The following is a 26404-nucleotide window of genomic DNA, read 5'->3' on the forward strand; positions in this document are numbered from 1 at the left end:
GAAAATGTTTATCGAAGGCCGAGAAGACAATGAAATGTTTAGTCGTGATTTTTTCTGAGCAAGGGATGTCAAAACATAGATACAAAACAGTCCTAACATCACATATCCTGATCAACCAAGCTGGGTAGACAGATGAGGAGGAAAAAATATAACACCCAAAAACGTCACCAGTTCCTGCACGTATCTCCAGTTTTATTTATTATTTTATTATTATTTTACCTATGCTTGTTTTTGAATGGATTTTTTTTCTTGAAACTTGTTTTCAAATGGATTTTTTTTTATTCACAGTGCTGCGTGCCACAAAAGGTTGCAATTCACAGAGCATTCTCATATAGATGTTGTGGTTCGCTTATTTGACACAAACTTTTCACATCCAAGCAGCCACGAATTCACAATTTACAGCAGAGACAGCCTGGACGGACAACACCCCCATTTTTCCTTTTATTTCTCCTTTTTTTTTTCCCTCCCCCCTCAGGCCTGTGAGGGCCGGCTCCCTCTCCTCAGGCGGGGCGCGCGGCCGCGCGCATGCGCGGGGCGGTCCCGCTGAGGCAGCGCCGAGGGCGAGCGCAGGCCTCAAGGAGAGGGACGGGGGGGAGGGGGCGCCGGGCCGGCCGCCGCCATGTTCCTCTGCGCTCCCCTGCGGGCCGCGGCCGCACGCTCGGTAAGGGGGCGGCGTGCTGGGGGGCGGCTCTGCGCCACACGGGGCTTTTGGGGAGCGGTGGGGCGGCCTGGCCCGTCCGGGGAGGCTCGGGGGTTGCCCGGGGAAGGGTATTGCCCCCTCACGGGGTCGTCCCCGCCGCCTTGTAGCGGCCGGCGGCTTGTTGTGGGGTCGTGGGGTGCCGCCCCGTGTGAGGGCTGGGGGCAGGCTGCTGGCGCTGGTTTTCGATGCCGAGGCCAATTGCGCTGACTGAAATCCTCCAGGCCCGGAGGTTAGCCTGCCTCGGCCTGGAGCCGGGCTCTGGAGAGCAGAGCGGTGTCCTTAAAGCAAAGGGTCAGAGCGCTTCCGCTGCAAGCAGGCTGCCCCTTAAAGTTGGGCACCCTTAAAGTTGGACACCCGAGGCTGACAGGGCTGTCCCTTCACGGTCAGAACTATACATAGGTGTGCTAAACTTGCCTAGGATTTAGTAGGGTTTATGCCATTGTCTGCAGGATTTCTGCTGTACTCCTGTGCCCTGCTTGCACTTTGAGTCTTTTTCCTGTATTTTGAGTATTTTGCCTGAATTTTACGTGTTGTCACATTCACCGAGAGGCTGGCATGCCGGTTGCTGTTCGCTTGAGGTGCTTCGTGTCAGTTTATAGAGGTAAAAAGCTGAGGGCGGCCTGCAGGAGGTGGCAGGCAGGGCAAGGAGTTATTCCTGTGTCCCAGAGGTCATTTGGGCTTCTGATATGGAGCAGCAGGAAAAACCCATTGCTTTCCTGGCTGCTGCTCTCAGGTGAGCCAGAAGCAGGGAGGGAGGAAATACTGCTAGGTAACATCCCTCACACGCCACACTAAACCCAGTGCGTCTGGGCAGGGCTTTGTCTGGCAGGGAGAGGCTGCAGTTATCAAACAGCAGGTGAAACTGCGTGGTCTGCGGAAGAGGCTGAGCTGTTTAGGCTGCTTTTACAGAAGAGCAGGGCCTGTAGTTGCCTGGTAGCTAGGTTTCGATCCCAGCTCTGACCCCATGCCTCTATTTTTTGCTTGTTTGATGCTGACCCACTTGAGATCCAACAAATTTTATACAGTAACACAAACAGCTACAGAGGGCTGTTTTTTTTAACCTTTCTCCTACTTTAAGAACTCTCAAAATTGGTCTAGAATTCAATATAAAAATAATATTGATACAAGATGAAATTTGTTACAAAATGTTTGCTTGTGACAAGGTAATATCATAAGATGACTTTAATAATACTGGCCAGAATCTAGCATTCTAGATCTATTTTAGCATGACTGATCTAGCGAGAGACTACAGAAAATAGCTGAAAACAGCTTGCATGCAGATCTGTGTTCTCTTGGTATTTCAGGTGCTTCATTTCTTGTTGTTTTGTCATGCTGTTCAGTTAGCTAAAAGCTGAAGGAACACCTAAATGAGAAGAACCTCAGTAGAAATGGTACCCTTGGCAAACTTTGGGAAGCGCGTATGATAAAAAGTAACACACTGAAGAATTCTTGGTGAAATATTTGATAAGGGTTTGTACTCAAGGCATTTTTAAGCTGTGGTAGGACATTACCAGTCTGAAGTTCAATCCTTTAACTCCCCTTAACATACCTTGACCATTTTGGACAGTGTAGCTGCGCTTTCCTAATAGTATGCTAGAGCTCCTTGTATTTTTCTTGACATGATTTATATTTAGTGATGATAAAAGAATTAATGGTTTACAATTAGAAAAGAAATCAAGCTCATTCTGAAAGCAGTTATACAAATTACAGACTATTAATATATAATTATTATAGACTATTTTGTTTGTAGATAAGACAAATCCGCTACTTGCATAGAACACCAGCATGCAATTCCAGTGGAGGAGCCTTATTTGTGGTAAGTAATTTACCCTACTGGAAAAGGGATGTGTAACAAGAGTTTGGCATGTGATTTTTGAAATCTGCCTGAAGTTTTTGTTGTGCAGGATTTTGCTTTAGAAGCTTAGTGGAAACTTTTTTACTAGAGTTGCAATAAAAGTATCAAAAGGCTTTATTTTGGCATCACTTATTTCTTTATGTAATGAAAACTCCTGTAACGGTGGTATTAGCATTTGTGTGTGATTACAGGTGAGATTTTGTTTAAACTTATTTCATTACAAAACAGTTCTTGTTTCCTTTTCTTACTGTAGTGAATTTAACTTGTAATTGAAGCTTGTGACACTTTTTGTGGGCCCAGTTTCTTGGCTTCTTCAATTTGCCACAGAATTAACCATAGGTTGCGGGTCTAGCCCTGTTTGCTAGCAGTTGAAAAATGCAGTTCTGGTTCATGCGCCGTGACGTACAGTAAGTTGAGTAGCAATTCATGATTGAGGCCGTCAGGCATTATTGTAATACCTATAAACGGCAATAGTGATTGCATAAGTAAAAAAGCACTCAATATTTAAACACCTAAAGCAGATGTGCTGTCTGTCTGTCTACCTGTGAAGAGAACCCGACGCATTTCCGAGACGTGTCTTCTGTCCCATTCTGCTCCACTCAGTGCTTTATCTAGACTTCAGTCCAACAGCTGAATAATTTGGCATTTTCCCACCATTTGGTGGAAATCAGTACTTTACTAGAGAATTGACCATTTTGTTGGAAGCAGGTGCTCAGCATTTTTGGACGGGCTTTTTTTTTTTTTTTTGCCTTTTTGCAGCTGCAGCTGTCTCCACAGCTTTCTTGTTGGATGAAGCTAATGGGATTACAGTACATGCTTCGTGTAGTTTTCCAGCAACCTGAACAGGCACTGGTGATTTATGGAGTGAGAGCTGATACTCAAGGAATACAGGAAACATGAGTGTAGGCTGACGAGTTGGGAAACTTGAAGAGTAGTTTGAGATCGGTGAAGACAGGCAAAAGGTGTCTTTGACACGCTAATGGATGGCAGCGTCAGGTAGATGAAGCTAGATAGCTTTGTAAATTCTCCAGGCGTTTTGCAGGAATTATGTTACTGTTTAAATGGTTTGCTGCAGCGAGGAGAATGAAAATAGCAAAAGGGAGCTAGAAAAGAAAAGCTGTGAGCTTTAGTTAGCTTCTTGTGATTTTTAGCTGTTTTATTGAATAGCATCGTTAAGTCCTTTTATTTCCCAACAGAACTTTTGCTAGAAGAGCACAGGAAATTGTTTGTGGGGTGTTTTTTTGTTTGTTTTGATAATGGAGTATTTGTTCTTTTATAAAGTTTTTATTGTTCATACTTGCATGTAGGGTATTTAGGGATATTTTAGAGATGATATGCTGGAAATAACAGCTGTTCTAGACGCAGAGAGGGGTTTTAATAATGCAATAAAATAAAGTTATTTGCAAAAGAAATTGAGATCAAGTACAAACATAAGTAGCGCAAGTAACAGTGGAAGGCAAAATAGCAGCCTGAAATAAAATAGTCATGCAGATTTGAGAAGGAAAAGTTAAGTTATGGAAATACTTACCATGAATCATGGATTATCAGTGCAGCTATGACCTACAGCAGATCTGTAAGGGAAAGAAATTAAAACTTGCAGGGTATTTCCAATCACTTCTTTTTTCCTTCAACAGCCTCTTTTTAAGAACTTTCATTGATTTTGGTAGAAAACCCTCTCCAACAATACATACGATGAGTGAAATCCTTTCTTTGGAAGGGTCAGTCTAAAATAGAGGCAACTCTGTTCGTGAAAGCTGTTTTATGTTCTAGACAGTACAAACAACACATTCATACTTGCTAAAAGATCAGGGTGTTCAGAGCAAATCAGTTACCATTCTGTAATTCCTGTTACTACAGGGAAAGTCATCCTAGGTGGAGAAGTACGTATTGATTGTAGAGGTGGAGAAGTAGGTATGGATCGTAGGTTTTTTTTAGGCTTGGAACTGGGAAAGGGATATTCCTGCCCTCAAACTGACAGTAGTAGTAGTACTGGCTGTTCCAGCATATAGATGGGAAAAGCAAAGGGAATCTCTCACTAGGACACCAGGTGTAATTACGAGTTGTGTTTGACCTTTCGGTATTTCTGCGTTAAAATTTCAAAACCCAGGAATAGCCGTGAATCATACACATTTTAAGCTGTGCACTGACAACAGTCTTTCACAACGTTAGTGACTTGCCATGTTAGATCTTTCATGAAATCCTTCACTACTTTGTAAGAAGGTGGCACAGAATGGCTTGGGTTGGAAGGGACCTTAAAAATCACCTGGTTCCAACCTCCCTGCCGTGGGCAGGGACACCTCCCACCAGACCAGGGTGCTCAAAGCCTCATCCAGCCTGGCCTTAAAAGGTAGCGTGGAAACTGTAAAATCATCCTAGGTTGTTTGAGAGGATGATTAAAGTGAAAGTCAGCGGAGTAGGTTTCTTCCTCCTAAATATGCTTCCTTAAAAGCTTTAATTATTGGTTGTGGATGACTTTTAGCTGCCTTGAGTATAGCTTGAATTTTTCTGCACTCTTTCGATTTAATTTGAAACGTTCTCAGTTTGAAAATAGCAAAAAGCTTGGACTCAAACTCAGCTCTGAGTATGTCATAATGAGCTACTTTGAGATAACTGAAAGTTTTGCACAGCAGTCGTTTCCAAGGAATAAGGGCTTTTATCAGATCTAAAATTTTATTACAGTAAAAATCACTTTCTTCAAGACTTCCAAATTTGTATTTTCTGAAAATAAAAATTAGAACTAATTTCAATGTGATGTTTTCCAAGAAGACCACGTTAGAAATGTTATGATAAAATACCTTATTTTGGAAATAGGAATTTGGAAATTCTGCTTATTCTGTGCTGATTCAGAATTGTATGTGAAATGTTTTAAAACTTATGAAATGTAAAAATTGGTTAATAATGTATGTTTGAACGTGCAAATATTTATATAGAAAGCTTCTTGATAAGTTTTAAAGTTTTTACGGTTAAGGTCTCATGGCAAAACAAAAAATGGGCTATTGTTTTAGTCTTTTGTTGTTTGTTAAGGTATTAACTGGAGGACTCTTCATCTGCTTGTGATGAGTTTGACCATAATTGCCAAATTGTATCAACTGTTACAAATGTCTATCTTGTAAATAATACCAAATTCTTGAAGAAATAACTACTTGAATAGGAAATAACAGGAATAAGTTGGCATTTTTTAAGAGTGATGAAATAATTATCAACATTTTTATTACTTTCTCAGAGATGGTTAGTCATTCATGATTGAGTACTATGAAATTTTTATCTGGAATATATCAAATCAATTTTATTCAAGTAACTCAACTGTAACTATCTAATAAAATATTTTACAACAGTAAATCTGTCATGAATAATCCCCTGACAACCCTATTATTTCTTTTACTTTTCTTGAAGCACAGAGACAGTCCCGAAAATAATCCAGATACTCCCTTTGAGTTCACACCTGAAAACAAAAAGGTATGCAGACAAAAAAACCAAAACCACACCATAAACATGCAGACTTTGTCTTTAGCTCAGTACTGATTTCTTTTTCCTCTTTTTCCTTTAAAAAGCGAATAGAAGCAATCATAAACAATTACCCAGAGGGACACAAGTCTGCAGCTGTCATGGCAATACTAGATCTGGCTCAGAGACAGCATGGATGGTTGCCCATATCAGCTATGAACAAGGTATTTAGTGCTAAATTATTTTGCAAGCATAATTTTTTAAAACTCTAACTCTTAATAGTACAATATTAGCATTTTTACCAAAGCGTACTAATGCAGGAATTTACATGTGGCACAGAACTGTGAGTATTCACTATGAGACTACATTTAAAAAAAAAAGGGGGGGGGGGGGAACTAATGCAGGAAACTTGCCTCTGTGTAATGTTAACTCACTGCTAGCAACTACAGACTGAACAAAGCAAAGACGAACGTGGGCCTTAGCTAGACAGGCTCTTCCCAGAATCATCCTGGAAGTAGGAGTAAACTTGAAACACTTTGTTCGCTGCTTAATTTGGGGGAGAGAAAAAAGATGATGATGTTTTTCTCTTCTCCTGTACATCAGTGGCACTACGCACATGGCCAGGATCGTACTTAATGTCCGGGCCTGTAAAGATTTCCACAAGGCATGTGGCGGTGTAGTGGGTATAATGAGTATTTCCTAACGCCTCATAGCAAGTGTCCTTAAGACTGGTTTCTTATCAAGTTACTTATTAAAATGTTTCAAAATAAGCAAGCAGCTACACTGCTCCAAAGTGATAGGTTGCATGACAGAAATCAAATACCAAGAAATTTGCACCTCAGTTTTTCTATTCATACAAATTAATCTCACATTTTGTCTTGCAAGCTGGCGTATCAGTTTTAAAGTGAAGAGTCTCAAGTTCAATCAAGATAAACTAAAAGAGGATTGTGAGGATTACAGAAGTTACTGAGTATGAGTAAAGTGCATGCTTAGGAACACTGGCAGACATTATTTGCTGTTTCCTACGATGTAGGACAAAGCCTCAAATCTCCGTTAACACCGAATGGGAAAAGTCTTCTTATGTTTGTTTGCTTTGAAAGTGATACGTTTGAAATGACCTTAAGGTTTTTAAGCAAGCAAATATTTCCTGTGGCTTGCTATTTGCCTGCTATAGGTACTGGAATAGAGAACAGCCACACTTTTGGAAGCTGTCAGTTCTCAACCTCTGAGCAGTGTGTCAGGGTTCCAGGTTAGTGAGGTCAGGGATACTTCCACCAGAACTGACTGCACGGAGATTGGCGTCCCAGCTAATAAATACAGCGATGCACAATCTGCAGGTGTAGCAGTGGTGGTTTTAGGGCCAGCCCTGGTATGTTACAGGACCCGAGAAAGCCTGCTGTAACCGAATGAGGTGAGCGTAGCACCAGCCTGGATTGCTCCCTTTGCCAGAAGGCTGAAGTGGGTTAGCGTGGGCGGATTCGTACAAGTTTGTTCATTCATGCAGCAAGAGTGCAAGCATAGTATGAGCTGGAGCTAATAATGAAAGCTGGAACCCAGCTGACTTCTTGAAACTAGCTTGCGTATGATGCTGGAGGAGGATTGACTGCAGCTCCTCACTGTGCTAATTCTTGGCTTAGTGGAGTTTGTGCTCAAACAAGGTCAACTCCAGTCAGAGTAACTCGGGTGTTTTTTCTTAGCACTTCAATAGTTACACTTTGAAATCCATCCCCTTCTTTCTATTTATCCGGAGTACCTAAGCCTCATACTGCAGATACAGGACAGGTGACTTGATTGAGATGATTTCTGAAATGTCTTTACTGGTACCCTGTGAGAATTCAATATAGTATCTTCTTTTCCCCTTATTATAGGTTGCTGAAGTTTTAGAAATGCCTCCCATGAGAGTGTATGAAGTAGCAACCTTCTATACCATGTATAATCGTAAGCCTGTTGGGAAATACCATATCCAGGTCTGCACTACCACGCCTTGCATGCTGCGAGACTCTGATAGCATTTTAGAAGCCATTAAGAAGAAACTTGGTATGATACAAATTTGTAATACACTTTTTTTTTCTCCCTGGTTTAATGATGGATTATTTTCTAACGGAAGTAAAATTCGTTATGTGATGGCGACAGTGCAGAAATACTTCTCGTTTAGAGTGAGGTCACTGTAGAACTTTGAAAATAAGGGATACCAAGTCCAAATATTTCAGTACGGTAGAACAAAAGTCAGGAGTGTCATTTAGTGGTCTTAAAGTGATTTTACAGGCAATTTGCCAGGAAATGAATTATTCTAATACAACTCTTGGATTGAGAATTAAGCGCTATTCCATATATAGGAGGGGACTCTGAATGTCATGCCACTTTTTTATATGTAAAATAAGATTTTAAAGGTATACACTATATGAAATTATTAGTGAGGCTTTTTCTATTTAAATAAGGTGATTTATAAATTTCTCATGGGAAAAGTCAGCTGAGAGTTCTATATCATATGAGATGTAAGGAGAACTCACCACTTTTGTGTACTGTTTCTCTACTTTTCTCCTTGTGTTATGAGGAGAAGAGAGGGTAAGGTCAACAACCAACTTTTCCCACTCCATGCAGTCACGTTATGCTGACCTTTCAGAAAAACCACTGTGATAAGAGCTACAGACCAGTTGTTTATAATCTTGCTTCCCTCATGTTCCATTGTCCGGAAAAGGCATTTTTAGATTAAACTTGTCCTGGTTTTGTTGCTGCAAAGATGGCTTGATTTTAATTGAAACTTAGTTTGCGAAGTCAAAAGAAAAGCAACTGTTTCCTGTAATTAAGGGTGTTTGTGTAGATCATACTGAGACACAGGCTTTACTTCAACTTTTACTGGCTTTTGCCCCTAATAACTATGGAGGAAAATTGTAGTTTGGCGTTCTTCCTTCCAATGAATATTCTGGCAAGCTAAGACTCTGAGATGTTATTTTTGCTAACCTGCCCTCTGTGGGAGGTCTGTATCTTTTTTGGTTTTATCACTAGAGCAGTAACACGTCATGGAAGCTAAGCATGTGTATGGAGTTGTTCAGGAAATAAGCTCTTGTGTAGAAACTTGGAAGCTGTTTGCAAATTTGGACCACCGTTAATACTTGGCTCTTGGTTAATTTGGGGATTCAGTACTTAATACTGATTATTAACGCATTTAATATCAACGTAGGAGAGCTGTATTTTCCAGATTTTTCTATTACGTTATACCGATTCCTAAAAATATTCTCAAGTAGAGTTTTTCTGAGAATTGTCATTTTGTGGTTATTTTTCAGCAAATCGAAAGTGTAAATCAGGTCTTCAAAATGTATCCAAAGACTAACTTCACAGTCTTAGACTCATTTAAGAGGATTTAACTGTACAAATGTTTTTATGGCCAAAATACAAGTAATGAGGAAATTATGGAGTAATTACAATATTCTTTATTAATCTTGATCCATAGCCATTGCTGAACCTAATATTCTTTATTTTTTTTAGGTATAAAAGTTGGGGAAACAACACCTGATAAACTCTTCACATTGATTGAAGTGGAATGTCTAGGTGCTTGTGTAAATGCACCGATGGTACAAATAAATGACAACTATTATGTAAGTATTACTTTTTAAGAAACTAGATTTCTACCTGTATCTTCATTCTTTCTGATTCTGAATTTTTGGTCGGTTATTCAAATCGCAGTTGGCAGGGATAACTTAGAACATATTTTACTTTCTCAGCCTCTTCCTGAAACACTTCATCTGTGCGATAATGTATCGATGTCCTGGTCTCTATAAGAACACACATTGTAAATGCTCTCGTTGTTCATATGGAGATGATGAGATCATGGATAGAGATTTCTCGTGGAAGTGGTGTTTTGGCATATCCATCCAGTAGAATGAGCAGTTTCACAGGTGGCTTTCGGATTGAGAAAGAACGCGTTTTTCCTTTGGGTTTTTTTTTTAAACTCTGCATCATCGCCTCTTTGCGGTTACAGTAGTTCCCAGTTTCTTCTTTTCTCATTTAATGAGCAAGTTAAGATGATGCATCACCTGCTAAAAGTCAGCTTGCTTTAATTACCAGGTTTTGCCTTTCCATACAGTAGCACTAAACCACCTCCCCTAAATAAGTGCATTCAGTAGGTGTTCTGCTTTGGGCTTTGTTTCAGAGGTGTGCTTTGACATTTGAAGTAATGCAGACAGTTTATAATCTGGAAGCACAAACAGCCTGGTTTTGTCATTTAGTAGCACATAATGGAAAAGAAGAAGAAAATGTACAGCATGGGTTGTATAGACACTGTGGAGAAAGTCCAAAAAGCATCAGACCATGATGGTATAGAGTAAAATGTTATTTCTGTTGTGTTCCCCCCCCCAAAGAAACACTTTTAATCAGTTACATTTTTAAAGGGTTTGCAAGAATGGTAATTTAACAGAAGTCCAAAATGCCATTAAGTGGGATGTGGAGAGATAAGATTACAAAACACTAAGTGATGATTAAAGCTCATAAACCATGATGCTTGAAAACATCCAATTGCTACTGATAGTCACTTGGGCTATCAGTTGCTATTTTATTTTCTTTAGTATCTTGAAGCATGAAGCTCATTGGTAGTATATATTTTAGTACAGATTTAACGTGTTACCAGTGTACCTAATTATACTGAATGTTAATCCGCGTCTAACTGATGGCATGGGGTCTACTTTTTTGCCAGATTGTCAGATTTTTGGTACTTCATTTTCTTAAGCAGGAGAACATTGTTTCTGCACCCAGTGTGCCCTTTTTCCCATTTAGGGGCTACTTGGTTCTGGTGAGTGCTAATGGAAAGGCTGAACAGAGTTTATTTACATAGTTCCTCTGAATCTCTCTTTGGGAGTGCCACAAGGGAAGTTTCAGTCCTCTTCACAATATCGATCTGTTATCTATATAAAAAATTTTACAAGCCAGTAATTTTTGACTTTCTGGCTTAAAAATAGAAATAACTGAAATCCTGCAACTTTATTTAGGAAGTCTCTTCCTAATACTCATTAGCTGGAAGTGATTGATTTTGCTGAAGAATGCTGAGTCCTTGGCTCAAGGCTTAATTCTTGTGTACTCCAGGTTTGATCTATGATGAAGAGTGATGGAAAGCACGTCCAGAATTTTCCTTTCTTTCTCTGCATTTGTGAGGAATGAAGCAATGGCCACGCCTTGTTCTGGGTGCCTGTTTGAACCCAGTGCTAGGCTCTTTTCCTTTGCTAGAATTTGTTCTTGTACTATAATCAAAAATGTACTAGCTGTAGCTTAAAGACTGATTTTTTTTTTTCTTTTTAAAATCATAATTGTCAAGGGGATTAGTGCCTTGTCTTCTGCGTTTCATGTTTTATGTAAATACAGCATCTTAGTACTGTATGAGAGTCAGAAGTTGTATCTGAAGTTGTAAAAGTTGGTGTTACCCACTGTCGCATTCTGGTTATTCTTGAGTTTTGTCCATAGCCATGATTGTGACTGAAAACATGGAAATACTCTTAAGAAAAAAAAAAAAAGAGAATTCTGCTTTGAAAATCGAGTTCATGTCAATGCAGTCACTTCCTTTTTTTTGGCTTCTCTTTTTTCAGGATAGAACTGGAATCAGAGGCATGACAGTATATTTGGAAAACCCATAACTATGAATTAGTTTTAAGTTAGTGCAGCTATTAACTTAAAATATACAGTACTGCTGTCTTAACTTGCTTGATGAGTTCTGAAAGTTTCCTGAGGGAAATACTGCAGCCTATGGAAGAGAGAGGAAACTTAAGAATGGTATCAAGAGGCAAAACATTTGGTATAGTAAGGAAAAGGGAACAAGATAATACAGAATTCATGTATTTTTCATTTCATTGTGCTGATGCATTTTTTTGATAGTGGCCTGCCTATAAATCTGGAATTTCAATCACCTAGGTACTCTGTAAGCTTTTAAAACCACATTAAAACAGTCAGTTGGAAGGTATGGTCTAGCTTAACGCTATTTTTGAACTTTCAGACTTCTGAATTATGGCTCTCTTGGATGTCATCAGACCAAAGTATTCATTCATTGAATAAGTCCAGCCTTTAAATAACATCTAAAACGTATTTTAAAACTATTTTGTGATGCTATCACAATCTGATTTACTTACTATTTTTTAAGAATTGTTCTCCTGTACTGTACCCACTTTTCTGTCTCAGCTGACACTATTCTGTAGTCTGTGCAACAGCATACATATAGTGGGAAGGTAAAGATTCAGCTCACTAATGCACTAAGGAATTTGAAGCCACAAACCCACGTGATTGATGACCAGAGTGAACGTTGTTAGCTTTAACATCATTTCTGCAACTATATGTAAATTAGAAATGTTAGTAATAAAATTACATTAGGCTTTTTAAATTTCCGTATTCTTTAAAACGGTATGTGTATGTTAATCACAGGATCAAAATTACATGTGCTAAGATCCCAGTTTAGACCGCAGCTCATCTGATGATTGTAATTTGCACAATTGCTGACTTTTTTTTTTAGGAGGATTTGACACCCAAAGATATCGAAGATATAATTGATGAGCTAAAGGCTGGCAAAGTTCCCAAACCTGGCCCAAGGTATGCTGTATTTGCATGATAATGTCCAACTACTCGAAGGCTTCTCCTTTCGAGAAAGGAAATTAAATTCCTGTTACAACTCTAGGAGTTCACAACATGCAGCTAAACAGTGTTAATTTGCTGAACAGCATGGTATGTATTCAGTGCCTTTCTATTTATTCAAAGCCAGAAAGAACCAAGTAGAGAAATTTCATCTTCCTGATGACTGACTACAGGACTGTGAAATGGGAAAACATAATCCTCATTTGGCTCAGTATCTACCAGATGAATGATATCACCTGTTTTTTACATGTTGATTTCATGTAAATCAACAAGTACCTGTTTTGGGGGGATTTCTGTCAAAAAAAAAAAGACCAGAAGTTTGTGAAACATTTATTTCGGAACTTTTCTCACCTGTTATTTCCCATTGTTCTTTGTTAGTCCAAATACACCAATGGGTGTGTGAATGGTGTAATTAATTAGTAGCATTTGACGAGAGTATGTTATCTATTCCTATTTTTTTCAGAATAAGAGAACAATGTTAAAAGCTAGAGTTTCTGAGTGCAGCGATACATCTCTAACAAAAACATGACTGATGCAGTTGGAATATTTCCTTTAGTATTGGTGGTATCAACATCACTTTTGTTTGTTCTACCTTCAAATAAATGAATAAAAAACCCTAGCGGTTATATCTTGCATTTGAGTTACGAAGCTGTTTGTTGTTACTTGAATTTGAAAGCCTTTTAATTAAAGGGTAGCATCCCACATTTCTGAAGGATGAATAAATGAATGAAAAAAGCGGCTTCAGCCTTGAGGCAGTTTTGTTAAGGTCTTCTATCCAGTGATTAGACATCGGTTATAACAGTACCAGCAACAAATAAATCTGCTGTCGTTTTTCAGGAGTGGACGTTTTTCTTGTGAGCCAGCTGGTGGCCTTACATCTCTGACAGAACCACCGAAAGGACCGGGTTTTGGAGTTCGAGCTGACCTCTAAGGATGCCTCTAAAGATCTTTGTAATATATGCTAAACTGTCTGAAAATAATAAAGTAACTTTAATCTCAGTAAAACGATTTACGTTTTAGTACTTTAAAATGAAGGAAAGCAATAGGAATTAGAGTGTTTAGCTTGCTTACTGTCGTCTAAACTACAGTAAAGCCTAATCATGATTCAGATTATAAAAAAAGTGGACAAAAGTGATTCTGTAGACTGTAAAGTGTCTGAGTCTATTTATGATCATTGGTAGATAAACAGATGCAATTTTAATCTATCACTGAAAATTCTTTTAGCTATTTCTGACTACAGGTTCTTTAAAGAGGCAACAAAACTAACTAAATTTCAAATTTGGCAAATGCCCAAGGAACAAAGCGAAAGCAGATTCTCAAAACTTTACTGCACGTTACTTTTAACTGCAATTTAAACAAAACAAACCAAAAGCAGGAAAGGCCCTCATGTTCTTTAGAAATCTGGTGATTCTTCTCGTGTCTGACTCTTCCTATTATCATTCAGGAAGAGCGTGAAAACTGTCTTTTTGCCATGTTACAGAAAAAAACAAGTAGTAGTAATACTCTACTAAAAGAATGAGCAACAAGAAACCACTTCCTCTAACTTCCTCTACAAATTTATTTAACACAGCCAAAGTATGCAGTTGGGGGGGGAGGGGAGCTAGAGTATACTGGAACAGTTTAATACATGGCTAAGCGTAATATGTGAAACCAGCTATGATTCACAGACCCTTCTTCGATATTAATCCTGTGTATCAGCTAATTCTAAGAAAATCTAAAAGTGTGAAATTGAGGTATTTCTCCTTTAACAAAAAAAATAATAGTGACTGCTTATTGACAGTTGGCACATGTGCTTGTAAATCTGGAAGATGCATTTTTATAATATAAAAATATTACAAATAATATTCAAAGTTGCTTTAAAATGTTAGGAAAGAATGTGTCAGTCACTGGGACCATATAAAAATCATGGGAATTGTCGTCGTCTTCTAAAATATGTTGTGGAACTACATACTTATTACAGACGTGATAGATGGAGTTTATTTGCATTATTTATACTGCATTCTTTATTCAATTTGTTTTGTTTTGACATTCTGATTAACAGTACTTCCCTAAGCTGTTCTCTCTTTCCTGAGTTAAATTTTATGTCTACAGCTTTCCCTGCATAATCATAATCTCATGTAGCCTGTTCATGCCCTACCTTTGTTTCATAGGCGCTGTGATGTAGTTACACCAGTAGTAACGCGTGTATTACTTGTGTGCAAGACTTGACATCCCCACTACATTACTAAGCTTATGAAATACTGAAATTGCATACAAATGGAAAAGTAAATTTGATAAATACAAATAAAAGTCGTAAGTGCTCACTCAGTAAGCATTAAAAATCTTGCATGCAACTGATACAGGACGCTGTATCTGAGAAACCAGTACATGGGCTGAAGATTCTTTAAGTTGCTGAATGCACTTCTAAAACATTACTGGAGTGTTTGTAATGGTTCCACTCCTGTAGCAGGCCAGGCATCCTTCCAGTACTTCCACAGTAACATAAAATAAGGAAAAGCTTGATGCAAAGAGACAATTTTTATGTACCAGTCTGTAGCTAAACTCCTTGCTCAACGATAATAAAGCGGTATTTCAGTTCAAGTAAGGTTACCTTATGGTAGGCCTACTGTGAAAGCAGGCAAGTGTTTTTAAAGAACACACTGAAGAGAACTGCAAAGTTTTTATGTGGTATGGAGCTATCCTGTGCTAACAATTACTATTCATGTTTTCGCTTGCAGCTGTGAAACTGGTAGACTGCACAATTGGATTGAAGGGAAGGGTAGTTTTAGCCCTGCTTAGTTTCCTACCTAGGGTGTTTGGAACTTTTCTTTAAAAAAGTATCTAAAAACAAAGCTCTGGAATGCCTGACTCCTCCCATTCGTAAAGGTGGACAGGGCCATTTGGTTGCTTCGTTCCAGTAATCTCCCTCCCCAGTTCGCTCTGTCTTACAAGAAAATGTTTTGATGTCCATCTTAGGGACATCAACATTGTCCAAGTGGTGGTGGTTTTTTCCTTTGGTAAAGATGGAATAAAGTTAGGAGTAATAGGAAACTCCACTAGATGCCCAATGATGCATTTGATGTTGGAAAGGATTTCCATGTCCTCTGGGACCTGCTAGAAAAACGTTATCTGGAACAGCTCTGTCAAAAAGGAAGCAGCACAGACATTCAGTTCTGTCCGTACGGTGCATGCAGTGGGCCCACTGACCGACCTGATGGCTGCCTTCCCGAGGCTTGCATGCATGCTTTCACCAGTGTCACATTTTGCAACTTCTTGGAATGAAGTCCCTATCTTTAGATTTTTTTTTCCTGCAGTTTGAGATTTTCAGTCACTCAGTTACTAGATTAAGTTCAGCAGTGACAGAGCTGAACCAGCTGCCGTGCATGCTTGTCTCACTAAGACCAGTGTAGCTCACACAGCTGATGGCACGAGATGCTTCACTAGCAAAGGCAGATCAAGGCAAGTACTACATAAGTCAGCACAAAACAGCTACAAGGGAACTTTGCAGCCGTGCTGTGTAAAAACGGAGGGACTCGTGAAGAGTGAAGACAAGGGGAAGATGCTAACGTAGGGGTAGCAGTCAAGTGTTGCTTTTTAGGAGCCCGAACTGGAGTTCTCCCAAGAGGCTTAAGGAACTGAATTTTCTTTAGTTACTGATGTTATTATCAAATCTTAGCATCTGCTGCAGAAGATATAAATTGTTTCCCTGTTATCTCAGCTGCTGTTTGTGAACACCTACCAATGTAGACAGAGATCCTGGAACTGCATGCTGCTTGCGCTGATGTACAAGGATGGGAACGCAGCATTACAGCACCGCACTGCACCTGCAGCCCGTCATGGTTAGAGGGTGAATCATCAGCATCTGCCCTGTTGAGCACTGTGAGAAGAACAAATACTCTGCCTTGGGAAATACTTCTCTCCCTACTCATGCAGGCGGTCCCTAGCCTGCCTCCTCTTCAACCTGCTCGCTACCTCAAGAGATGACCTCGGAATCGACTGGACATAAAGGAAGGTGACGTGAACGCGGCTCCCTTCATCATGCGGTCACTGGTGTCTGCGCACCTGCTCCTGGGCAGCTGACAGCACGCAAGGTATGCTGATTGAGTCAAATGAGAATGACAGCAGTTGCTTTGCAGAACAAATGATCTGTACCGTGATTTCTGCAAAAAAACTTTTGAAAGCAAATTAGACGCATTTACCTAAACCACACGATGCGCAGCATGCGAATATTCAAGATGTGTGATGCCAATCTCTACTTGTGGTGGACCTTGTCCACTCAAGAGCTACTCTTCATCAAAATAAGGTATTATCTGTAGCATATTGAACAGAAAAGAGGTTAGCACCCATTTTTTATCTGCCTTATTTATTCCAGCATGTCTGACCATTAAAGATGGTGGGCGTGAGGAATAGTACATGCCTTTGTTTCTATAAAGGGGAACACCACAGCACTTTCAATTCTTTTTTTAGACATAGAAACATTTTTTTCTTGCTAATGCCACAGACATTATTCAAGCAAGGTTTGTATATTAAGTCATCCACCAAAACACATAATTGTCAGAATATTTCTGTTTGAACCGAAGCAGATGTTTCATTTTCCCAATATCCTTTAATTGGGAAGAATTCACATTTCCGACTTGGTAAACGCTGAGGAATTGTTGCTTTATTCGCAGTAACAGGTGAAAGCAGGGCAGTAGGAGCCCCATCGGATGCAGGGCTTTGTTCAGCTGCCCCCTCAGGGCTCAGACCCGCAGCCCACCCGCAGGAGCAGCCTGGGGGTGCCGCCCGAAGCCCCCCGAGCCCAGAACCACACACACACACGCCGTTAAAGCCACGCTGTGTATTTTAATGAGCAGATGCCAGCCCCTTTTTAACGGGGAGCGCTGAGGGGCGCCCTGTGTTTAACAGGACCGACGCCGCCTTGGCTCCGCAGCCCCTCCGTGTGCCGCCGGCCTCAGCCTGGCCCTCAGCGCCCCCCCCCCCCCACTTTCCCTCAGGGCCGGCCCGCGTCCCGCCGCGCATGCGCAGCGCCGGCCGTTAAAACTCACTGCGCCATCACCGCCGGAACCCCCCCCCCCCGGGGAGGGGGCGGGGGCGGCGGGAGGAGGGGGCCGCGCCCGCCGGGAACCGGGCCGGGGGGGGGGGAGGGGGAGCGGAGCCGGGGGTCATCCCGCAGCCTGCCGCCCCGTGCCGCCGCCGCCGCCGCTTCCAGAAAGTTCGAGCGGGGCCGGGAGGGAGCGTGCGCGCTGCTCGCCCCTTCCCCTCCCCGCCTCCCTCCTCTCCCGGCGGCGGCGGCGGCGGCGGCGGCGGCGGGGCGCGGCCAATGGCAGCGCGGCGGAGCCCGGCTGGGGAGGGGAGGGGAGGGGAGGGGGGGGGAGGGGAGGGGGGGGGAGGGGGGGGAGCGGCGCGGGGCGGTGCGGCAACGGCAGCCGGGGGGGGGAGGCAGAGGCAGGGCGGCGGGGCGGCGTTCAAAGCCCGCCGACCGACGGACCGAGGGACGGACCGACCGAGGGACGGACGGACAGACGGACGGACGGGGGGGGCGCACGGCTGCGAGGCGGCTGAGCCGCGCCCCGAGCGGTTGGCGGACGGCGGGGAGGCGGCGGGGAGGTAAGGAGCCGGCCGCGGGGGGAGCCATGGCCGCCGCTGTCACCGCCCGCCCGCACGGCGGCGGCGGCGGCTCCCGGGGGAGGCGGGGGGCTCGGCGGCTGCTCGCCGGCCTGGCCTCGCCGTCCCTTCCCTTCCCTTCCCCTTCCCTTCCCTCCGCACCCCACCGGGCGGCCGCCAGGTGCCGGGCGGCGCAGGTGGCGCTCGGCAACAAAGGAAGGGCGGCGGGGCGGGCACCGGGGGGCTGCGGGCACGGGCACCGGGCTGGGGGGGTCGGGGGGGAGTTACCGGGGGGCTGCGGGCTGGAGGGCGGGGGGCTGACGCGAAACGTGAGGGTTTCGTCCCGTTTTGTAACGTGGTATCCCATCTTACTTCACCTCGTTCCGTTTTATCCCGTTTTATTTCGCCTCGTTCCGCGTTATCCCGTTTTATTTCACCCCGTTTTGCTTCGCCTCATCCTGTTTCATTCCGCCTCGTTCCATTTTATCCCTTCCCCCGAGCAGCCGGCTGGCATGTGGAAGCTGTCACCGCACCTTTGTGTGTTGCGGGGTGAGGCGGGGAAGCCGTATTTTACGCCTCTGAACAACCACGCAGACAGTTCACGGGCTAAAACGTGAAGGGCGAGTTGTGGTGCTTGTCGGAACACAAAGCTATCAGGCAGATGTGGAGCGGGCCAAACGTACTGATGTTCCAGGAAAAAACTGTTTAATCCTGGAGCGGTAGGGAAGGCTGAGATCACCGCATCTAAGAAATCATTAACTTCCATTAAAATAATTCCCTGTTATCAACACGTGTGATTTTGGGGGGGGGGGGGGGAGACGCTTCTCGAGTGCCGAAGCGGCAGGCGTGTGAGCGATTTTCGGTATGCACCTTGATGGCAGCCTGCTCACGCCTGTCGCCGAGGTAGGGACGTGGGGAGCTGCCAGGTGCTGTGCGGCTGGGACGAGGTAAGCACCCTGTGCTTCCCTCCCTCCCACTGTAATCCTCTGCCCTGGTTCAGGGGGCAGGAGTCCCCGGAGTAACAGAGCTTTAAAATGATGGGAGGCATCAGGGTGTTTCACCTGCCGGTATTTTCTTTCAGGCTTGTGCAGATGTCGGGTGTCGCTTGCTTTTCGTCGTTCTTTAGGTAAAAGCTCAGATTCTCAGCTGGCCCTGTGACTTGATGGGCTGGGGACCTGAATGTCACCCCGTGTGAATTCAGGAGGTCTCTGTGCAACCTTGAGGAGCTGTCTGTTCAGATAAAATTGCAGGGTTTGAGCTACAGCAGAATACTACGTTGGAAAGGTAGTGGTAAACCCATTCACTGTCCTTTTCCTTTTTTTTTCCCCACGTACTTTGACTTCCCTGTTATGTATCTTGGAAGCCAAAAAGTCAAGGGATGCAAATGTTTTCCTCAGCACCCAGAGGACCGTGGCAGCGTTCTTGTGGTGGTGTCAGTGTGTTCTGTCCAGCATGCGAGTCCCTTTTCCAATTTCCTGGCTTTTCTCGAATAATCACGGGGCCCGGCTGGAGAGCGGACAGTGGAGGTCAGAGGGCCTGTAGTTGTTTCGCAAAGATGACAGCTGAATCTGAAAGATGTGAGGGTTTCTGCCTTTCCGCTGCCGTCTCCTTGTGTGTTCTTCTCCCACGGAGAGAACTATTCACAATTACTGGTGAGCTCTGAATACTACAGACAGCAAAAGTTATGACAGATCTTGTGTAAGAGCGCAGGCTCAACGCAACGAACTAAGTTCATTTATGGCTTCGTCTAGCAGGCTTGCACAATAGGCAACTTCTTTGAGGAAAAGGTCTTTGAGCAAGCAGGCAGAGTGATTGCTTGTATGAAGCATCGAAGTTTATTTGACATTAGCTGGGAGGCGTACTACTGTGTTACCATTTCTGTTAGGATCAAAAGTATAAACTCAAATCAAATAGTGATTATTGTTATGGGATCCAGCAGCAGCTTATTTGTGACACTGGAGTCAGTTTAAATTGCTACAAAACCCAGGAACTGTTGCAGCTCTAACTAGGTGGGAGAGTCTGGGGTATAGCTGAAGCACTGGCACCTAGGAATGGCCAAGCTAGAACTTCTTCCTCCATATTGAGCATGCAGGTACATAAAAATAAATCTTGTTTGTTGACCCGACTCGCCGTGTTTGGCCAATCTTAGTCTGGTGAAATTGCCTGGAAGACTGGTGCAGTTGATCCTCTGTAAAATTGGAACGAGCTATTGATCACAAAATGTGTAATGATTAACCCGCCACCGCAATGCTAACATGCACATTCGGAACAACTTAGTTTTGACTTTTTCTTTTTTTTTTTTTGATCTTATTCATGCCCAGCCCACCTCTTCGTGTTTGGCGTTTTTTTCTTTTGCGTGTTCTATTGCAGATGGAGCAGCATAAACGTTGATTGGTCATTTAGTCTCCAGACTTTATTTTTTAACTGCATCATTAGGCTCCAGTGACAGATGGTATGAAATAAATAGTAGCACAAACTCTATCTTGCATTTTGTGTTATGACGCTGAATAGTTTTGTTAACAGAATAACAGAAGTCAGAGCCTTGCTAATGTACTCTTTTTTTCCTTACCAGTTCGTTATTGTTCCAGGACCTAGAGAAGTCTTGGAAAGTTTCTCTGTAAGCTTGCTGAGCCAGACTTTGTAGCTTATCTGTACAGTTGAGGACTTTTATTGCCACCTTCTGTAAAACCTACACTTTCACTTAAAGAGCCCTTGAGAGGCAGTGTGACTTTGCCTTGGCTTATTTTGGGTTATCTCCCAGGATCTGGCAAAGCTGAAGTCCTTTTATCTGCTGCAAGTGCTTTTATCTTTTGCAAGCAGCAAATGAAGAAACTCTCCACAGTTTCATGGGTGCTACTCAGCCTGCTTTAGGTAGCTACAAGGTTGCAAGGCGACTGGTTTCACACAGTTTCATGACGTTGCCAGTATTTGAGACACAGATATGATTTATATTAGAGGCAAAAAGTGAAATTGCAGGCAAAGAGGAGGACTTAAGATATTTTCTTCCCTGACCCCATCATGTGCTTTCCACTTGCAAGTAGCTTGCTGGAGATGGAGAATGTTGGAACCACTTTCTTCTTGTGCTGTCTTGCGTTCATGAGACTGGAAAATAAGAGGTAGAAAGTTCTTTCACCCCCCCCTGAGCTTCAGAAGGTATTAAGTGCAGCAGAAACCAAGTCATGTTTTGCAGTTCCAGGAGAGGTGGTGTGAGAGAAATCTTAGAAAGTTCCATCACCTGACAGCAGCAGAAAAGTGCTTACTTGCATTAAGACATTTCCTATAGTTTCTCTTCTCTTTCAGAGCCCTTTGTATCCCAGTTAATAGGTGTCTGACTTTTCAAACTATTCAAGCTCTGATCAGATAGCTTCCCTACCCAGTTTGCAGAAACATCTTTCTCTTGTTTTTGTTTGCTTCAAGATCATATGCAACAAAGAGTGCTAACTGAGAGAAATCAACTTTCTGTGATGCTCTACGCTGTTTGGCAATGTGGTAATCAGGGTTCTTACTGCTAGTTTGCAGGTAAAGGAAGGGGAAAGTTCGTTCCTTGCTGTTCTCTCGTGAGAGAGCTAATGCTAATCTGTTCTTTTTCTAATGTGGTCTTGACAACCATATTTTAAAAAATTTAGAAAGAAAGAGCTTTATCTTGAAAATATCTGGAAATTGAAGGAGCTGGGTAGTAAAGAACAAGCTGACTTATTAAAACATTAATGAGTGCTAATCGCAGTACTTACTGTAGTTTTACGGCTCTGAATAGTTATACTTGTATGCAAATGTAATTCTTGCTATTCCCTGTTCTACTCCATCTGTTCCACTGCTCTCTCTTCTCCCAAAGAAAAATCACTTCCATAAAGGGACTGGTATGTTACTTTGTTCTGTTACGTTTGTGGTACGTGGTGATGGCCATGAGATGGCAATGAAGGCCGTTGGATACTTGGCGCATCTTCACAAAGCAGCCAGGACAAAAATTCCTGTTATCCATCTGGGGAGCTATAAGTCTAGTCAGATGCTTGCTTTCCTTCCTGCATCTGCTGTTCTAGGTCTCTATAACCAACAGTAGCACTCAAGCAAACCATTCACCCATGCTGAATCCTGCTGAAGTTGAAGGCCTATAAATAGGCTTGGGCACTTCACCTGCTTTCAGCCCATGAAAGGCCTTTGTGTGTTTTCAGGTGTTGTTCCTTCTGGGACTGATGCTGGTTAGTCATGGGTCTTCCTGTTCCTGGCTTGGCAGGTGTCAGAGAAGCTGATGAAGGTTTAAACAGAAATTACTGAGATTCTAGGGATAACGCATAGAGCGGATTTTAAACCTCTTGGCTTGCAGATCTGTACTAGGTTTCTAAAGGGTATGTAGGGTCCTGTAGAAACTGAACTGGTGGTAGGCTTGCTTTTCTTAAGCTTGGTGAAGTACTGATAGAAAGGCTTTCAAGTTCTTCCTTGGTAGACCCTGTACCAATGGAATAGTGTTTCTTAGCTAAGAAGGATTTATTTTGTTGCATCTTTAAGGAATAAGCAGCAGATAGAACTGAAGTTTACAACTCCACTTCTCCATTTGGCTTACAGGGAGTATCATTATGTTAAATATCTGTGCAGGTGCTTCCTTTGAACCCGTAGCTCATCCTAAAAAAGACTCAAGAGGAAGCACCTGTGAACATGCAAGTTTTGCAGACTTGCAGATTAAAAGGGAGGACTAATCATGGATTTTGCAATAAGTGCCTTCAGCTCCTGACAGAGTACTTGGGCAAGCATGGCTCACTCTTCTTTCCCAGAACAGGCTTCTTCTTTATAGGATCAAGAATCTCCTTTATAGAGTACATATATTTTATGTATGTCTTTATTCTAGATTAACTAGAATAAAGAGAGGTCCCTTCTGGCACTCTGGAAGCTTATGTATGTCTAATTCTGAGTAAAGAGATGAATTTTTTTTTCCATGCAGATGTTTATTTTGACAGCAAGGTATGGGCCTCAGCAAGAATAGGATGCTTCCCAGCGTGTATTCTGCACAGCTGTCTTAATGATGTGATTTAACTTGACTCTGACATCAGTACTCACAAGCTATGCAGGTTTTTCTAGCCACCTGTGTTCTTTCCTGGAATAAATGCTGTCCTGACTGCACGGGCGTAAGTTGCTGGAGAATGTGAAAGACTTGAAACCTTTTTGTATGCTGAATGTATCAGCAGGAGGAGAGAAGAGCCGGTGGACGTGCTGCCTGTGAGTTAAAGAACATCTGCATTTCTAATTCATGGAACAGAGCCATAGCCTGGCTGCGGTTGGAAGGCACTTCTGGAGGTCATCTAGTCCATCCCCCTGCTCGGAGCCGGGCTGGCTGGAGCAGATTGCTCGGAGCCATGACCAGCTGAACCTGGAATTCAGCCTAATAACATGAAAAAAATATTGCTAAGGCTTGTTAGCCTGATGGGATTCCTTGCTGAAAGCTGGGTAAATTCAAAAACTGTCAAGCGTTTTTTCTTTCAAATGTGGGGTAGAATTATTATTTATTTTTTTTCAGCTATTGTAGGTAATGTATTTTTCCTGACTGACTTAATTTTTAAGAGTCAGAGGATGCATTCTTCTTGCACTACCTGTGTGTGGTAGTCTTGTAAAGCTGTGGTGTGTTCCCAGTTCTGCTATACAGATTGTTGAAGTCGTTTTTAAAAAAAAAATTGACTGATTGCTTGCATAAATAAGATTTATTTGCAATTCATCTCACTTATTAAAGATGCAGTCTCCACTTTATATTTTTTTTAAGGGAAGACAGATACATCTATTTATTCTATGTTGTTTGTATTGGAACTAAACTGAAGAAAGTCCCTTCCAGTGCCTACAACTCGGGTTTAAGCCTGTGAGTGGGAAACTGAAAGTGAAACGACCTTATTTTCTACTGCAGAGGAAGAAATAGGAAAAGTAACTAGAGCATACGTACTGATAAGAGTATTTCTTCAGATATAATCATCTGACTGTTGATAACGTCTGAAAAGGAGTTTAGGGTATTTCTGGTCCGGCAGAATTCCTTTCAAGCAAAACAAGTATTTCTTCAACCAGTTGTATTTGTACTCTCGTCGTTACCTGCTTTGTTTCTTGCCGGCGCTTCCTTGCAGAGCAGCCAGCCGTGCGTAGAAACAGTGATCCTCATTTCTTCCGTGAAAAGGGTTAGTCTGGGAGCAGGGAAGCGCGTTGGAGAAGAAGGCCATGCTGACAAACATCCTCCAGGTTCCCCGTGAGCTCTGGCAGCCGGCTGCAGTTCCTCACTGGCCCGTGCGGAGGAACGCGGGGAATGCCGTGGCGATGGTGTCTGTGGTGCAGCAGGAGTGGTGTCCCTTGTCCCTGCTCTGTGGGAGCCGCTCCAGCCCAGCCGAAAGGGGGGTCGGCAGCGGTGGCTTCCAGAGGGCAGGCTTACTGCTGTTCTAGGGAGAGGGGATGCTTTTCTGGGTTTGTTTCCGTCCTGTCATTAATGCCAGGAGCTAGCCCTGTTCTTTTTAAGTGCTGCTTCTTACATCTTGTCCCTCCCAGTTAGGGGGAGGATGTGTGCCTACCAATATGCATAAAAGGAAGCTTCAACAGAGATCCTTCAGGATCAGGCAGGATATTCTGCTTCTGAATCACTCCATGCTATTCTGTGATGTAAATGCCACCTGATCTATGTTACGCAGGTTCCACAGTTTCAGCCTTAGCATTTTAACCTGCCTCATTTAAAATCAATTTTGTCAGAAAATATTAATTTAAATGCTTTGAATACAGCATTTTGCTTGGATATTAAAAGTAAATTGAGAGAATAAAGAGACAGTGGTGATAGAACCTATTTATTTATTTTAAGTAGCAAGATAGTACTGGCTTGTTGATATTGATTCTGCCATTCTTGAACAATCTGGTATACCGTTTTGAAACTAGTCTTTTTCCACTTCTGTTCTAAAAATCGTATTTCTTAAGATTACACTTTTGCAGGTTGATTTGTAGTGTGTGTGTGTATATATATAGATATATATGTGTGTGCGTGTGTGTGTATATATCTCCAGTCCATGTGCTTCACTATTAAGCAACACATATCCCTTCAAAGTGTTCTCTGAAGTAATGGATAGTGCTGTAACCTAATGTTGACTTGGTAGGACTTGCCTTCTGAATGTAAATATCTGTAGAACTATAGGTATAAATCAGAGTACCTATGGTACAGACATTTCCTTGATGCTGTATGTTTCTTTCAGTAGATAGTGAAGAAGAGTTGTTGAGTGTCCAGTTCTTTAAAAAGGACACCTTTTGGGATACTTGAGCTTCAGTATTTTGTATTCTACTGTGAGATTTTAAAGCAGAGGTGAATCAACCAGAGCTTAACACATTAATTTTCTTTTTCTTCCATATTCACTGATCTATGCAAAAAAAAAAAAAAAAAAAAAGGTCATTTATAGATCTCTTTTCCTCTGTCGCGGTCTGTTTATAATTTTTGGCTCTTGTATGCTGAGCGAGACTAGATTGTTTGGCATAGCACCTACAAGGACGTTTTGTCAAAATGTTAGTTTTTCTGATTTTCAGTGCTTTGGCAAGGTCTAAACAGTAATTAATTCCATGTGAGTTTGGACATCTGATATCAACAAATAGCTTTTAGTTTTTTCATAACTAAAATGATGTGCAGGGTGACATTTGCAGCGGGAGGATCTCGGAACCTTTTTGAGGCTTAGAATTTTTGAAGAGAGTAAAGGAAGGAAATGGGAGTGTTTTACAAAAGTGAAACGAGTGCTTCTTGTCCATATTTGCATATCCTCTTTTTGTGTACTTCAGTGTCACTTCACGTTATGCTGTGTCAGAAACTCTGTCTGCCATATACTGGGGTAGCATTGATTGCTCTTCTGCTGGTGGAAGAATGGGATCAAGATCTGACTCTTCTTTGATGGAGACTCCACGCTGAATAATGAGGAGGATGATGATCTCCCTGGGGTAAATGACAGTTGTGGGGTCAAGGATACTGCTCCAAGAGGAGTGCTGTTGCAGAGGCTGGAGTAAGTTCTCCTCTTTCGGAAGAGGTTGCTAGGGGAGGATCCCATGTTGAAGAAATTTGAGTATTGCTTCTGAAAACTAATGTTTTTTCATCTGTTGTGGAAATACTTTAAGATACAGGCTTTTGAGGAGTATTTGATGTGTGTTTTCCTCACTTGTGGCTATTTGCTTTGAGACTGTTTTACCTTTTTCTTCTAGCAGTGGTGGGGTAGAGGAGCTGTTGACAGAAGCTG

The 26404-nt window shown here is 42.3% G+C and overlaps 2 protein-coding genes and 1 long non-coding RNA gene across 9 annotated transcripts in view; 2 read left to right on the plus strand and 1 right to left on the minus strand.

Moving 5' to 3' along the window:
- Positions 1–503: 503 nt before the first annotated feature.
- Positions 504–13610, plus strand: NDUFV2 (NADH:ubiquinone oxidoreductase core subunit V2). Of its 2 annotated transcripts, none has more exons than XM_083826654.1 (8): positions 504–661; positions 2451–2516; positions 5949–6011; positions 6107–6223; positions 7868–8036; positions 9486–9595; positions 12487–12563; positions 13443–13610. In XM_083826654.1, exons 1-8 carry the CDS (start codon positions 620–622, stop codon positions 13534–13536), a joined length of 738 nt encoding a protein of 245 aa, XP_083682780.1. In that variant the 5' UTR covers positions 504–619; the 3' UTR covers positions 13537–13610. The 2 variants fall into 2 exon arrangements, with proteins under 2 accessions (XP_083682780.1, XP_083682781.1); XM_083826655.1 differs by lacking the exon at positions 13443–13610 and adding an exon at positions 13069–13387 and having other exon boundaries at positions 506–661.
- On the minus strand, positions 9602–17938 carry LOC310895371. 2 transcript variants are annotated; one of them, XR_014580637.1, is made up of 4 exons: positions 17630–17938; positions 16784–16894; positions 16324–16680; positions 9602–11727 (listed from the first exon to the last, which is right to left on the minus strand). It is a non-coding gene; the product is annotated as an uncharacterized lncRNA (long non-coding RNA). The 2 variants fall into 2 exon arrangements; XR_014580638.1 differs by having other exon boundaries at positions 16784–17938.
- A 67-nt stretch (positions 17939–18005) lies between these two features.
- The window catches only part of ANKRD12 (ankyrin repeat domain 12), a 64390-nt gene continuing 55991 nt past the window's right edge, over positions 18006–26404 (plus strand). For 4 of the 5 annotated variants that reach the window (XM_083826626.1, XM_083826625.1, XM_083826623.1 and 1 more), the window contains exon 1: positions 18006–18191. The gene's annotated coding sequence lies outside the window, so the exon portion shown is untranslated. Of the gene's footprint in view, positions 18192–18476; positions 26174–26404 lie in introns of those variants that run through there. The other variant, XM_083826624.1, reaches the window with a different exon arrangement.

Source organism: Anser anser, assembly GCF_964211835.1.
Source record: "Anser anser genome assembly, chromosome: 2".
Classification (NCBI taxonomy): domain Eukaryota; kingdom Metazoa; phylum Chordata; class Aves; order Anseriformes; family Anatidae; genus Anser; species Anser anser.

Coding starts and splice junctions, on each gene's coding strand:
- NDUFV2 (XM_083826654.1), top strand. CDS start 620: ATGTTCCTCTGCGCTCCCCTGCGGGCCGCGGCCGCACGCTCG. Junction 6,224..7,867: donor CCATATCAGCTATGAACAAG/GTATTTAGTGCT, acceptor CCCTTATTATAG/GTTGCTGAAGTTTTAGAAAT. Junction 8,037..9,485: donor AGCCATTAAGAAGAAACTTG/GTATGATACAAA, acceptor TATTTTTTTTAG/GTATAAAAGTTGGGGAAACA.